The following is a 15,025-nucleotide window of genomic DNA, read 5'->3' on the forward strand; positions in this document are numbered from 1 at the left end:
AATGAGAAAAAGTGCCCCCCCACTAAACACTCCTGCGGTGGCCACATCATCTTGCTGCAGACGTAATGCCTAAGTACAAGCAGCCTGAACAGCAGCATGGCCGCGGTGGACCCCATCCCAGTGTGGCCAAAAGAGAGGACTGGCAGACCTGAAGAGCGGCGTAGCTGTGGCATTCTGCCGCTGTTGGAAGAGAGGCCTGATGATGCCTGAAGAATTGCCTGGCTATGGTAGAGCCCATCCCACCACGGCTGTAAGAGCGGCCTGGCTGTAGCCAGAGAAAGAGAGGGGGAGGTCCTGAGTGCATGCGTGTGTGTGTGTGTAAGACAGAGTGACAATATGTGTGGTATGCATGTGAGAGTAAGAGAGAACCTATACTTGTGTGTGTGTGTGAGAGAAAGAGCCTGTGAGAGAGCCTGGGTGTATATGTGTGCGTGTGAGCAGGGGCGGATTGGTCTATTGGGGGATCAGGCATCCCCCGGTGGGCTGGTCGCTCTATCATGTGGTCTGCCGAGCGCGGCTGTGACAGAGCCGTGCTCGGCAGACCACGTGGCATCTCCTGGGCCAGCCTGGGCGGCGAATCCCAGGGCCAGTTGTCATTGGGAATCCGCCCCTGCGTGTGAGAGAGAGAAGATATACCTGAAAGCCTGTGTGTATGAGAGAGAGAGAGAGAGCGGGAATGTATATGTGTGTTTGAGAGAGCCTGTATGCATGTATGAGTGTTTGTATAGGTATCAGAGAGGAAGTGTGTAAGTGTGTGTGTGTGTGTGTGAAAGAGAGATGATAAAGTTTGTGCAGCGCCCCCTTCCAATCTACAATATCTCTGAGTGACTGGAAATCAAAAGATCCCAGGTATGGAGTGTGGGGAATTTTTTTATTATTAGTATTAATTGATGGATGTTATTTGATGTGTCTATTGTTTTTGAAATATTTTATTGGTTTTTGAGAACTTTTAAATAATGTTTGAGTTTAATTATTGAATGATGTTCTGTTCATCAAGTGTTTTGAAATATTTCTATTAGTATAGTTTTACCATTATGATTGATGTGTTATATTGCTTTATTTTATTATTGTTTTATAAGGAATCATGGTGTTTCAGTTTTTCCATTGTTGCACTGAATACAGAGTCTGGCTTCTTGTGTTCAGTTTTTATCTGCACATTTCTGTTTATACTTTATGGTGTCTTTATTCGGTATTTGGTAAGGGTCAGTCTGTGTTGTGCATGTGTGACTAAGGTGAAGTATTCTGATGGCATGTAGTTTCTGTTTTCTTGTTAGGAAGAGTATTGGTGTTTTAGGGCCTATTGTAATATTTGCAATGTTGCTTTTTCATAGGTAGGATTATTACTGTTTGAGTGTTGGTAGTTAGTGCTGTTTTGGTAAGGGAGGTTTACTTATGGCTTACTGAGGGCCAAGTTCACATCAAATACACTTTACAAGAGGTTTAGTACTATACAAGTTTCAAGGGAATTTTTTGCAGGGTTTTCTGATTGGCACCACAGAAGTGCATATAAAAATAATTCACGTTGTGGTATTTTTATCTCAGAAAACTATGAATGTCTTTTTTTTTTTTTAATATAAAATCAGTTATTTTTAATTGTGTGTGGTGAGGGCTTGGAGAGAGGGGCTGCAAGGCTCTAAGGTTCGCCCAGGGCCCCTAATACTCATGCACCGACCTGGAGAGAGTGTGCCACACATAGACTGCCAATACTCATGCACCGACCTGGAGAGAGTGTGCCACACATAGACTGCCACCATTCACCCATCTCCCATTTCTGCAGGGGGCAAATGCTGGTGAAACATAAGAGGTAGGTCATAGGGTTCCTTGGAGTGTGACAGAGTTGCCAGCTTCCTAGAAATATTATCACTGCCACTCTATCTGCCACTCCTCTGTGAACTCTGACCCCTGCTTTCCCCCTTCTGCAGCATTTCCGATCATCAAAAGGGTCAGTCTCTATCCTCTCGATGATTTTATCTATGCGGTGCCTTGGGGGGGGGGGGGGGGGGGGGGGAAGGGAGGCAGGGCGAGGCACCATCTCATCCTTTGCCTCAGGCAGCAGATTGCCTTGAGCTGCCTCTGATTTGAGCTACTACTGGTGAGTTTCCAACGTCAATCTTTTTATTATGTATAAGAAAGAGATGGAAAGAAAGTGTGAAACAATGCATTGGGCATGGTGCTAATGAAGTGAAGTATGATTCCAGGACTTGAATTCCCTACCTCTAGCAATTCACGTGCACAGCAGCGTCTTTGAAACTGCCCTTCCAATTGTTGCAGAAGCACTGGTATTGTTGGGGAAACAAATGGATGAGGGACCCCTGACAGATTGGCTGCTTTTTAAACTGCTGCTTGAATTACTCGTGCTAGGATTAAAAACCAAGCTAGAATTTAATGCATGCCATTATTCTATCTGGCTTCCAAACCCAAGAGGAATAAAGTTAGTCGTGGCTGTATAAGTAATACAAAAACAACTTGAATTACACCCAGTTCCATGCAGATTTCAAAGTATACTTAATTTGGACACTTTTACTAATTATTCACTGCTGTTCCTTGACATGCTATTATTGGCTTCCTCTCTCAATTCCCTACAGCAAGACCTGAAGCCCTGTCAAGAAAAAGAAATGTCAAATGAGCTTTCAGCAGTGTTATGCCAAACCCCCAGATTCACATTTGTAATTTATTACCAAGAACTAGTTAAGGGAATAGTATTTTCCACACACAGCTCCCAAACAGTACTTAATAGTGATCCACGGGGAGAAGGGGAGAGTGGGAGGGAATGTCTACTGTAAACCAATGGGAAGCCAGGTGCTATACAGAATTCTTCAAACAGCTGGAAGACTGGTCAGTGCAAACAGCTGAAGAAGAAAGTCTCTTTTTTGATCAGCACTGAAGCGGTAATCCAGACTGTCAGGCAGAAATCTTTCATTTATTCAGCTCCAACTGCCTGCCTAATCAATAAGGTTTTCACTGAACATTTTCAAAGGCCGGTCTTGCTTGTGTGTGCAGTTTTGCATCTGAACAAGGAATTTGGTTTCCATAGAGCTGCTGCTGTTTTCCTTTTGCTGATCCATGGCAGCATACACCTACAGGTAGGAAAGAAAACTGGAATGCCCAACAGTAGATTAATCTTTGTAATGATTCCAGTGAACAAGAGGAATGCTAGGTCCTGACCTGGGTTAGTTTTACAGGCTTAACCCAAATTCAGATTAAGGTTCACGATGCTGATAAAGTCTGACCTGTTATTTCTCATGTCACATACTGTATATGGCAGTGTGACAAGTCCCATGTGTGATTCCCATCGAGTTGACACATGCAACTCAGTTCAATACATTGATTTGCTCTGGGGGAGGGATAGTGTGTGACTCTCTTTGACCTCAATCTAGAGATAGGGGCAAAATAATACAGCCTAGAGTTTGTGCTGGTAAAATAAATCATGTCACACAACAGCTGCTCCTCCCTCGAAACTCAACATCCTCTGCTTTCCTATGGAAGGTTCTGTTACAATTAGCAATGTGAGAAGCTAAGGGGGCTTGATTTATCAAAGGTTTACCCCTTAAGTGAAGAATGAGATAACTCCTTTGATAAATCAGGTCCTACTGTAGACATCTGACAACAGCTGCTTACAAGGTAGCAAAATATAATTCAATACACTGAGGTAAATTTTCCAAGCTATTTACCCAGGCCTTTCTGAAAATTGCTCTCCTCCGCCTGGCTATAAGTATATATGCATAGGGGAGAAAATCAGAGTGTGTGCACACTAGCTTACTCCTTTTTCAGCTACCTACACAAATAGCAGTTACACTTTCAATGTGTGTACTTTATACTGGCTAACTTTCAAGCAACAACTACTTGGGTCCTTTCCCTTTGAAAATCAACTACAAAGTCCACGAGGTAAAAGTACCCACTTAGGCCTGGATTTATCAAAATGTGATAAGTATCGCATGCGATAGCAAAAGGGGCATGTTTTATGCAAATAGACAGTTTATCACAATTTGCGCTAATACCTATGCAAAGAGCTAAGTTAGCACAAATTACGATGTTTTCACACTTTGCGATACATGCCAGACCTGTTGTATTTCCTGCATACAACCACTGGGGGACCATGAGAGAGAGAGAGAGAGCCTAGCCATAATGCCCTCCCTAGATAGGTATTTATATCCCTATGAGAGGCCTACCTAGTAACTCAAAGTGAGGTTTAGGTATTAGTGTAGGGGGTTAGGGGCCACTTTGACATTCAATGTGAGAAGTACGAACAGAACAGTGCTCTCTTGTGAAGATTTGATGACCTTCAGAGAGAGGAAACTCACCCAAAGATGAAATTGGTGCAATGTTCTCTCCACCTAGCTTGATGTTACCCAGGTAGAGAGTCCATCAAGCTAGGTGGAGAGAACATTGCACCAATCTCATCTTTGGGTGAGTTTCCTCTCTCCTTAGGTCATCAAATCTTCACAAGAGACCACTGTTCTGTTCGTACGTCTCACGTTGAATGTCAAAGTGGCCCCTAATCCCCTACACTAATACCTAAACCTCACCTCGAGTTACTAGGTGGGCCTCCCATAGGGATACAAATACCTATCTAGGGAGAGGACACCATGGCTAGGTTCTCTCTCTCTCTCTCTTCCCAATGGCTAGTCTGGTGCTCCAGGAGCTTCACACCTACTAAAACAGGTCTTTCAGGAGACATCACAAAATGCACTAACACCTTACCACCCCATAATGCAAGCTATCACACAGCTTAACACTACTGAAAAAGGTGTAGCTAAAATCAGCATTTAGTCCATGCAATAGGACTTCACAAACAGGTCAGCCCACCCCTAACTCCTCCTCTTTTTTGAATTTGAATCGCACCATATCGTATGGTGTGATCGCATGCGAAAACACCTTAGCGCATTTTGATAAATGACCCCCTTAGTTTGCTACTATGTGGGCTATCTTAAGACTAAAATATCAGAATCCTTCTTCACAGAATGCGATGGCAGATGAGAACTGTAGTAAGGCTCATCTAGTCTGCACAGTTTGCTTCCTTTTGTAGTGCCATAGACTGTAGTAGATCTCTTGCTTTACATTCTTCACAACTAAGGATCTTTTGTGCCTGCCCCAGGCTTTCTTGAATTCTGTTTTTGCTTCACCTCTCCTTTGAGGCTGTTCCTTACCCTTTCCATGAAGATATATTTTCTAATGTTACTCCTGAGTCTACCCTTGTCGAGCCTTGTATCATGACCCCTTATTCTAGACTTTCCACTGAAAAATATTTGCTTCTTATGCATGACCTATACCTTTCAGGTGTTTGAATGTCTCTATCATATCCTCCCTCTCTCTCTCCATTCTTCTAGGGCTCACATATTTTAGTCCTTATTGCTCATTCCATAGGGCTTCTCGGACAGACCCTGCATAATTTTGGTAGCCCTTTTCTGAATTGCCTACCGAACTGTGCAGTTCTCCAGATGTGGTCTCATCAACAACCCATACAGAAGCATTATCACCTTTTTTTTCCTACTGGTTTTTCCTCTCCCTGTGCATCTTAGCATTCCTCTGACTCTGATCATTGTCTCTTTGAACTGTTTTACTACTTCATTACATATGACCATACCCAAGGTCTCTTTCTTGCTTGGTGTACATCATTATCTCAGTCCCCATCATGAATGGCTAGATTTCTGTACCCTAAATACATGCCTTTATACTTTTTCATATTAAATCTTAGCAACCCAACATTCTACCACTCCTCGAGCTTCCTTACACTGCCTATTTTATCTGCTCCCTTATAAGACTACATTCTTGGAAATCTTAGCATCCTTTGCAAAAACATAAACCTTTTCTATTAACCCCTCTGCAACATCTTTCAGAAAAATATGGAAGAGGATTAATCCCTGAGGGACTCTACTAATAAGCATTTTTCTCTGAATGAACTCTGCTTATCACTACGCTCTGTTGTCTATCTATCACTCAAACATTTTCTAACTTAGAAGGTCATTACTAAGCTGTTTTAGAACTTTACCATGCGGTAAATGCTTTAACGCATAGATATAGTATGGTATTCCAAATACTCGGGCGGATTTTAAAAGCCCTGCTCGCGTAAATCCGCCCGGATTTACGCGAGCAGGGCCTTGTGCGCCGGAGCGCCTATTTTCCATAGGCCGCCGGCGCGCGCAGAGCCCCGGGACGCGCGTAGGTCCCGGGGTTTTTTGAAGGGGGCATGTCGGGGGCACGGGACCGGATGACGCTGCGTTTCAGGGGCGGGGCATTTCGGAAGCGTGACCGGGGGCGTGGTTTCGGCCCGGGGCGTTTCGGGGGCGTGGCCGCGCCCTCCGGAACCGCCCCCGGGTCGAGTCTCGGCGCACCAGCAGCCCGCTGGCGCGCATGGATTTACATCTCCCTCCGGGAGGCGTAAATCCGTGGATAAAGGTGGGGGGGGGGTTTAGATTGGGCCGGGGGGTGGGTTAGGTAGGGGAAGGTGAGGGGAGGGCGAAAGAAAGTTCCCTCTGAGGCTGTTCCGATTTCGGAGCGGCCTCGGAGGGAACGGTGACAGGCTGCGCGGCTTGGCGCGCGCCGGCTGCCCAAAATCGGCAGCCTTGCGCGCGCTGATCCAGGATTTTAGAAGCATAAAATCCAGCATACTTTTGTTTGCTCCTGGTGCGCAACAAAAGTACGCGAACGCGCTTTTTTTAAAAAATCTACCCCACTGTGCATTATCCAATGCCTAAAAAACCTGACACAATGTATGTATTAAAATGAGCTGATTTTCATGCAAACACATGCAAATCAGCTCATTATTAGTAGATCTGATATAAATCAAATAACATGATTTGCCTTAAATTTTGCAAGCTTCCTTACCTGAAGAAGTGTAGCTAACTTTCCCTAGGAGCATTAAATAGAATGTGTCAAAGTATTGTTGCTTTGCATTTTAAGTTTGAAGAAACACTCTTGAAGGACATGGAATGCTTTGTAATAAAATAAAAAAGGAACTAAGGAAGGATTGGTGGGAAATCTCTGTTATTGTGCTAATATATGTTGTATGATATGGAGAAGTATGTAGCAGAAACCACTATGTGCTGTTTTGTATGTTCTTTGTTGCAGATTCTTCTTAATAAAATAATTTTGCATAAAAAAGGATCTATACTACTTTTGGTTTTGCATTTGCCTATTTTATGCCATTGAATAAGTGTTTACAACCCAGTCAAATTTCATTTTAATTTCCTTAGAACTATGCGACTTTCTGTAAAATCCACATATGCAAAAGTGAAATCAAATAAATAAATACACAAATAAGCAACTAGAAATATAGAACACAATGGACCATTAGCTTGCTGTATAGAATCTGCAACTAGTAGAACAAAATGTGTCAGTCTCTCTCTTTCAATTACACCAAAACATATTTTCCCACATATCATACAGCAAGCCCATTGCATGGTATCAAAACCAAATAACATGAAGCAGAACATTTGCAACTGAACTGGAACCATGATTTACCACACAGACAGCACTTAGGATCTATTTATTTATTTATTTTTTGCGAGAGAATATATATATATATATATATATATATATGTATCGTCAAATATGTTGGCTAAGGCCACAGAAATGAGTTTTCCGGTGTTTGGGCTGCTGCTGCCAACCTCAGTGAAGCTTGTATTACTATTACCAAGGCGCCACATCGCCCACATCAGCCAAGAAGAGGAGTTGTGTTATTCTGCTTCGGCTCTCTGTTTGGTGGTGTCATAGGATCGAACAAGATCAGACTGGGAAACAACACCATGCTCTTCTTGAGAGAACGCAAACCCATCTAAAACAGAGAAGATGAAAGTGATGGAGTCAGTTGAAAGTCACAGTATGCTTTAAACATAATATTACTGGGGGTAGAGGACAAAAATGACCAGTATAATATAGTAGGTTTATTTAAATGGTAATAAAACTCAAGGCAAATCAGCTCTAAAATTTGGCATGGTAGCTTTAGGGGCCCTTTAGGACAAGTAGAAATACATATATCATTTATCCCAGAAGTTGTTTAATTTTATTTAATAGTTTATTTAAAACTGGTAAACATTTCCCACAAGATTGTAGCAAGGAATAATTCAGGAGCTGCATTGATCGTACTGGCTATAAAACCAAAACCATCTCTTTCTATTCAGTTCATACAACTCTGAATTTGAAAACGGCAGTACACCAATTCCAGGCCTTATGGAGGCAATTTTCAGTAGCCTGCCTAGGTGCAAAGCTCATGGGGAACTTTGTAGACATGGATCTGCTAGGAACATTTTAAAGAAATCTGCGTCCATAGCTTTTGTTTTGAAAGCCTGCTGAGGTGGGTAACCAAGTGACAAAGCACCTCCTTTTTCTACAAGTGGATAAGAATAAGTGGCACAGGTGTGAAAAGTTTTGTATGTTTTTATAATTTTTATGATTTTACAATTTTCAATTTTTATTTAAAAAACTTTTTTAAGGAAAAAGTGAACTGCATCAGCAAGCCAGTCAGCGTATCTCCTGTAACCTGGAGATCGCTCGGTCTTCTCAATCACTTGCAGTCACTTAAATGTACAGTCCATGTTACCAATGCATTTAAATCATGAAACTCAGTGTGAGATATTTGTTGAACGCCAACAGAGGCGATTAAATAGCCACAATGCAATGTAGACGGCTTATACTTTAAGAGAAGGCTCTGCAAGCCACAATGCGATGTAGACGGCTTAAACTTTTAAGACAAGGCTCAACTACGGCCGAAGTTTCGCTCAACAGCTTCATCAGGAGCCAAACTTAGCAGAATTCACATTGTCTACCGACACGTTGAGATTCAAAAAATTATTCCGTCTAGTGCGCAAATTGGAATTTTGCAGCCTGTAAATATTATCTTCTTTACAATATATTCACATTTTTCTTTCTGTCAATTCTGAGACTGGCATAGAAATAGAAAAAAAGTGTTAGAGATAATATAAAATACTTAGCTTGTCCGAAGGAGCAGAATACAGAATCCTTACTTGGGACCCAGAGGTCTCCCGTTTGATTTCAAGATGGACAGAAACCACAAGAAGAACAACAAGCTCTGTTTAAATCAAGCGGACCTTGCTCTTACGCAACCAATGAGGAGCAAGTGATGTCATCTCGCAATGATTCCGAAATCAGTCACAGAAACACCTGTAAATCCAAGTTACCATTCAACCCCTTAGGTTGCACTGTGGCACTGCCATGGGGGCAACCATAGCACCTGATCTAGCCACTCTTTATATGGGCCAATTTGAGAAGACCTGGATTGAAAGCAGAAACCCTTTTTCATCATACATCATATCTTGGCACTGATATATAGATGACATTTTCATTCTATGGCAAGGAACAAAAAATGATTTTGACGCTTTCTTTGATTGGCTCAATTCACGGAACAGTCATTTGAAATTTTCGGCTAATTTTCAAAAAAATCAGATCATTTTTTTGGACATTCTCATAACAAAAGTGACCACTGGCTTCATGACAGCTTTACACAGGAAATCTGTAAGCAGTAACACTCTGTTACATTTTACTAGCGCTCATCCCAGACACCTTAAAGAAAATTTACCAACCAGCCAATTTTTCAGAGTTCGGAGGCTATATACGACTATGGAAGATTTCAAACACCATTCTAGAGATTTATCAGAGAGATTTCTCAGTCGTGGTTATCCAGCTCGTTGTGTTAAAAGGGCTTACACCCATGCCAGATACACACATCGCAATTGGCTTTTTTTACCCCGATCAGACACAGAAGAGAATCAAGACAAATTAACTTGTGTGATACCTTTTTCTTCAATGGCTCCAAAGTCAAAACCATCATTTTAGATAATTGGCACATCTTACAAGGTCACGAGGAATTTGTTCAAATGCCCTTAGGCACTTATACCCGTGGTGCAAATCTTAAGGATCAACTTATTTTTACAGACTCTACTCCATGCACGGTATATAGTCGACATGGTTCTCATCAAGCATATGGTCATTGCTCGGTCTGTCATGTTATGATAATGTGTCCTCACTACATTTTTCATCTACCAATTCCACAATATTTCTACGAGCTTCCACGATGTGTCTATCATCGGGTGTGATTTACATGATCTAATGCCCTTGTGAGAAAATATATGTGGGCAAAACAAAGCAGTCTTTAAAGACTAGATTAATTGAACATCATTCTTGCCTTGCTCATGATCGGGTCAATGCACCATTGGTTAGTCACTGTCAAGATATGACACATACATTTGATGAACTTCGAGTGTGTGTTCTTGAACTCATTCGCCCGTCTTGGCGGGGGGGAGGGGGGGTGATCATAATCGCCTTTTACTTCAATTCGAGCAGCGTTGGATACACCGGCTTGACACAGTGCAACCTAAGGGGTTGAATGGTAACTTGGATTTACAGGTGTTTCTGTGATTGATTTTGGAATCATCGCGAGATGACGTCACTTGCTCCTCATTGGTTGCGTAAGAGCAAGGTCCGCTTGATTTAAACAGAGCTTGTTATTCTTCTTGTGGTTTCTGTCCATCTTGAAATCAAACGGGAGACCTCTGGGTCCCAAGTAAGGATTCTGCATTCTGCTCCTTCGGACAAGCTAAGTATTTTATATTATCTCTAACACTTTTTCTCTGTTTCTATGCCAGTCTCAGAATTGACAGAAAGAAAAATGTGAATATATTGTAAAGAAGATAATATTTACAGGCTGCAATATTCTGATTTGCAACTAGACGGAATCATTTTTTGAATCTCAACGTATCAGTAGACAATGTGAATTCTGCTAAGTTTGGCTCCTGATGAAGCTGTTGAGCGAAACTTTGGCCGTAGTTGAGCCTTGTCTTAAAAGTTTAAGCCATCTACATCACATTGTGGCTTGCAGAGCCTTCCCTTAAAGTATAAGCCATCTACATCGCATTGTGGCTATTTAATCGCCTCTGTTGGCATTCAACAAATATCTCACACTGAGTTTCATGATTTAAATGCATTGGTAACATGGACTGTACATTTAAGTGACTGCAAGTGATTGAGAAAACCGAGTGATCTCCAGGTTACAGGAGATATGTTGACTGGCTTGCTGATACAGTTCACTTTTTCCTTAAAAATTTTTTTTAAATAAAAATTGAAAATTGAAAAATCATAAAAATTATAAAAACATACAAAAATATAAAGTGAGCAATTGTTCTAATCAATTATTTGGTTTTCCCTTTTTCTAATTGGATTTCATTTTTGTGGGATCACCCTGTTCTTTTGTTTCTTACAGGTGTGAAAATGCCAGTCTGCACATACACAGTACTCTCTGACCTAAACTTGCCTCTGGAATGCCCCTTTTCAAAGGGACTCTACTGCTCTCCTTTTTAGCTGTCCCAAGGAAGTCACATTTTGGACATGTAAACAGCTAACTGCCCTCCTAGACTGTTATAAGCTGAAAATAGTATTCATGTGGACAATTCATTTTCTCTCAGACAAGGGACCAATAAAAGGCCAAAATTAGATTACTTAAGCAAAGATAGGAGGGGGGGGGGGGGTTTGACTGTAAATATTCATATTTAGGAATTTGGCCAGGAAAAGCTATGAATATTGTTGTCGAACTTCATTATTTTAATCAGGAAGCTAAAATAATATCTTGTTCTTTAAAAAATTACACAATGTTGGGTTCCATATTAGGTGCTACAACCCAAGAAAGAGATCTAGGTGTCATAGTGGATAACACACTGAAATCGTCAGTGCAGTGTGCTGCGGCAGTCAAAAAAGCAAACAGAATGTTGGGAATTATTAGAAAAGGAATGGTGAATAAAACGGAAAATGTCATAATGCCTCTGTATCGCTCCATGGTGAGACCGCACCTTGAATACTGTGTACAATTCTGGTCGCCGCATCTCAAAAAAGATATAATTGCGATGGAGAAGGTACAGAGAAGGGCTACCAAAATGATAAGGGGAATGGAACAACTCCCCTATGAGGAAAGACTAAAGAGGTTAGGACTTTTCAGCTTGGAGAAGAGACGACTGAGGGGGGATATGATAGAGGTGTTTAAAATCATGAGAGGTCTAGAACGGGTAGATGTGAATCCGTTATTTACTCTTTCGGATAGTAGAAAGACTAAGGGGCACTCCATGAAGTTAGCCTGGGGCACATTTAAAACTAATCGGAGAAAGTTCTTTTTTACTCAACGCACAATTAAACTCTGGAATTTGTTGCCAGAGAATGTGGTTAGTGCAGTTAGTATAGCTGTGTTTAAAAAAGGATTGGATAAGTTCTTGGAGGAGAAGTCCATTGCCTGCTATTAAGTTCACTTAGAGAATAGCCACTGCCATTAGCAATGGTAACATGGAATAGACTTAGTTTTTGGGTACTTGCCAGGTTCTTATGGCCTGGATTGGCCACTGTTGGAAACAGGATGCTGGGCTTGATGGACCCTTGGTCTGACCCAGTATGGCATTTTCTTATGTTCTTAAAAATAATTAGCCCATGCTTGTCATCTACAGCCCTATATTAAAAAATCAGACATGAGCTAACATCCTTGTCACTTTGATACAAGACTAGTTTCTTTGCATTCATGCAATATTGCTCTATCAAACAAACAGCACAATGGTGTACAGACGTGAACACTCTTGAAGCGCACAAATGCAACCTGTACGCCCAATGTACACAAAGGAGTACAAGCTTGCATAATCTTTTGTTTAAACAGTATAGTGCTATTTATTGCGAAACCTTCTGAAGCTCATACTGGATCCCAACACTGAATGCATTGGCGGACAGGCAACACAATAGAAATCTATGCAACATGTTTCCAAGGGTTTGGTTTCTCAAGTCAAGAAAGATGAGATTTTTTTTTTTGGCTGGGGGATATGGACAGTGATATCGAATTCACAAAGACACATTTAATTCTCAGATCTTGGTTTTATGCATGTAAATGGGTGTACTAAAGTGGCCCAGGCCTCAGTTCATGTAAAAAGTTCATGTGTAACCTGGTTTTGCGTGCACTTTTATACAAACTGGCAAAAGGCATTCTGAGACTAGAGTTGGGATTCATTTTCTGATTATAAAAGGTATGCACCTAAGCTCACCCGCACAAGTTATGCCCTCGATAGAGCAGGTGCAACTTTATGTCGGTGGGTTTGGATGCGTACTCGGCATTTAACATGGACATTTTCAAAAACAAACATATTCCTCATAAGTTCACTTAGAAAATCTGGGGTAAAGTGTCAGCGTTAAAGGTATGCAGAGACTTCACCCTCCCCAAGTGTAGCATTGTTACCTGAACATAAACATTCAATTTCATTGTTCATCTTTTCACTCTAGGTTCAAGTAATTGGTGTTCAGTGAACTGACCTGTTTTGCGTAATAAAATAACTAAGTAAAATACTGACGAGGCATCCTTCCCCATAGTTTGCTGTGCAGACTCAAACATAGAAAGAAAAACTGTTTGCACCAACAAATATGACTGTAGAAGCAACTTCTATAGCATTGCATGGAGTAATAACCACAATTAGGAGCAGCTCCAGGAATGAAATAAGTCCTCATGGGGGCCTAGAGGAGCTCCTTACAAGCAGGGAAAAATAGTGGAAACTATTCTCAAGAACAAAATTGTAAAGCATATAAAAAGACATGATTTAATGGAACATAGTCAACATGGATTTACCCAAGGGAAGTCTTGCCTAACAAATCTGCTTCATTTTTTTGAAGGGGTTAATGGACATGTGGATAAAGGTGAACCGGTAGATGTAGTGTATTTGGATTTTCAGAAGGCGTTTGACAAAGTCCCTCATGAGAGGCTTCCACAAAAACTAAAAAGTCATGGGATAGGAGGCGATGTCCTTTCGTGGATTACAAGCTGGTTAAAAGACAGGAAACAGAGAGTAGGATTAAATGGTCAATTTTCTCAGTGGAAAAGGGTAAACAGTGGAGTGCCTCAGGGATCTGTACTTGGACCGGTGCTTTTCAATATATATATAAATGATCTGGAAAGGAATACGACGAGTGAGGTTATCAAATTTGCAGATGATACAAAATTATTCAGAGTAGTTAAATCACAAGCAGACTGTGATACATTGCAGGAGGACCTTGCAAGACTTGAAGATTGGGCATCCAAATGGCAGATGAAATTTAATGTGGACAAGTGCAAGGTGTTGCATATAGGGAAAAATAACCGTTGCTGTAGTTACACGATGTTAGGTTCCATATTAGGAGCTACCACCCAGGAAAAAGATCTAGGCATCATAGTGGATAATACTTTAAAATCGTCAGCTCAGTGTGCTGTGGCAGTCAAAAAAGCAAATAGAATGTTAGGAATTATTAGGAAGGGAATGGTTAATAGAACGGAAAATGTCATAATGCCTCTATATCACTCCATGGTGAGACCACACCTTGAATACTGGGTACAATTCTGGTCGCCGCATCTCAAAAAAGATATACTTGCGATGGAGAAGGTACAGAGAAGGGCAATCAAAATGATAAAGGGGATGGAACAGCTTCCCTATGAGGAAATGCTGAAGAGATTAGGGCTGTTCAGCTTGGAGAAGAGACGGCTGAGGGGGGATATGATAGAGGTCTTTAAGATCATGAGAGGTCTTGAACGAGTAGATGTGACTCGGATATTTTCACTTTCGAATAATAGAACGACTAGGGGGCATTCCATGAAGTTAGCAAGTAGCACATTTAAGACTAATCGGAGAAAATTCTTTTTCACTCAACGCACAATAAAGCTCTGGAATTTGTTGCCAGAGGATGTGGTTAGTGCAGTTAGTGTAGCTGGGTTCAAAAAAGGTTTGGATAAGTTCTTGGAGGAGAAGTCCATTAATGGCTATTAATCAATTTTACTTAGGGAATAGCCACTGCTATTAATTGCATCAGTAGCATGGGATCTTCTTAGTGTTTGGGTAATTGCCAGGTTCTTGTGGCCTGGTTTTGGCCTCTGTTGGAAACAGGATACTGGGCTTGATGGACCCTTGGTCTGACCCAGCATGGCAATTTCTTATGTTCTTATGACAGATATTTTTTAACTTGATGGTTTTCTCCTGCTCCTCTGGACTTCCGGTTGAATTGGAACCTGGGCTGGGATCCAATGCCA

At 41.4% G+C, this 15,025-nt stretch overlaps 1 protein-coding gene across 1 annotated transcript in view; it reads right to left on the reverse strand.

Moving 5' to 3' along the window:
• Positions 1–7,538: 7,538 nt before the first annotated feature.
• Positions 7,539–15,025, reverse strand: part of ATP8A2 (ATPase phospholipid transporting 8A2) — a 1,219,142-nt gene continuing 1,211,655 nt past the window's right edge. Inside the window, exon 37 of the mRNA XM_029602569.1 lies at positions 7,539–7,774. Within this exon, the coding sequence (XP_029458429.1) occupies positions 7,677–7,774 (98 nt within the window). The 3' untranslated portion in view covers positions 7,539–7,676. The remainder of the gene's footprint in view (positions 7,775–15,025) is intronic.

This window comes from Rhinatrema bivittatum, chromosome 5 (assembly GCF_901001135.1).
Source record: "Rhinatrema bivittatum chromosome 5, aRhiBiv1.1, whole genome shotgun sequence".
Lineage (NCBI taxonomy): Eukaryota > Metazoa > Chordata > Amphibia > Gymnophiona > Rhinatrematidae > Rhinatrema > Rhinatrema bivittatum.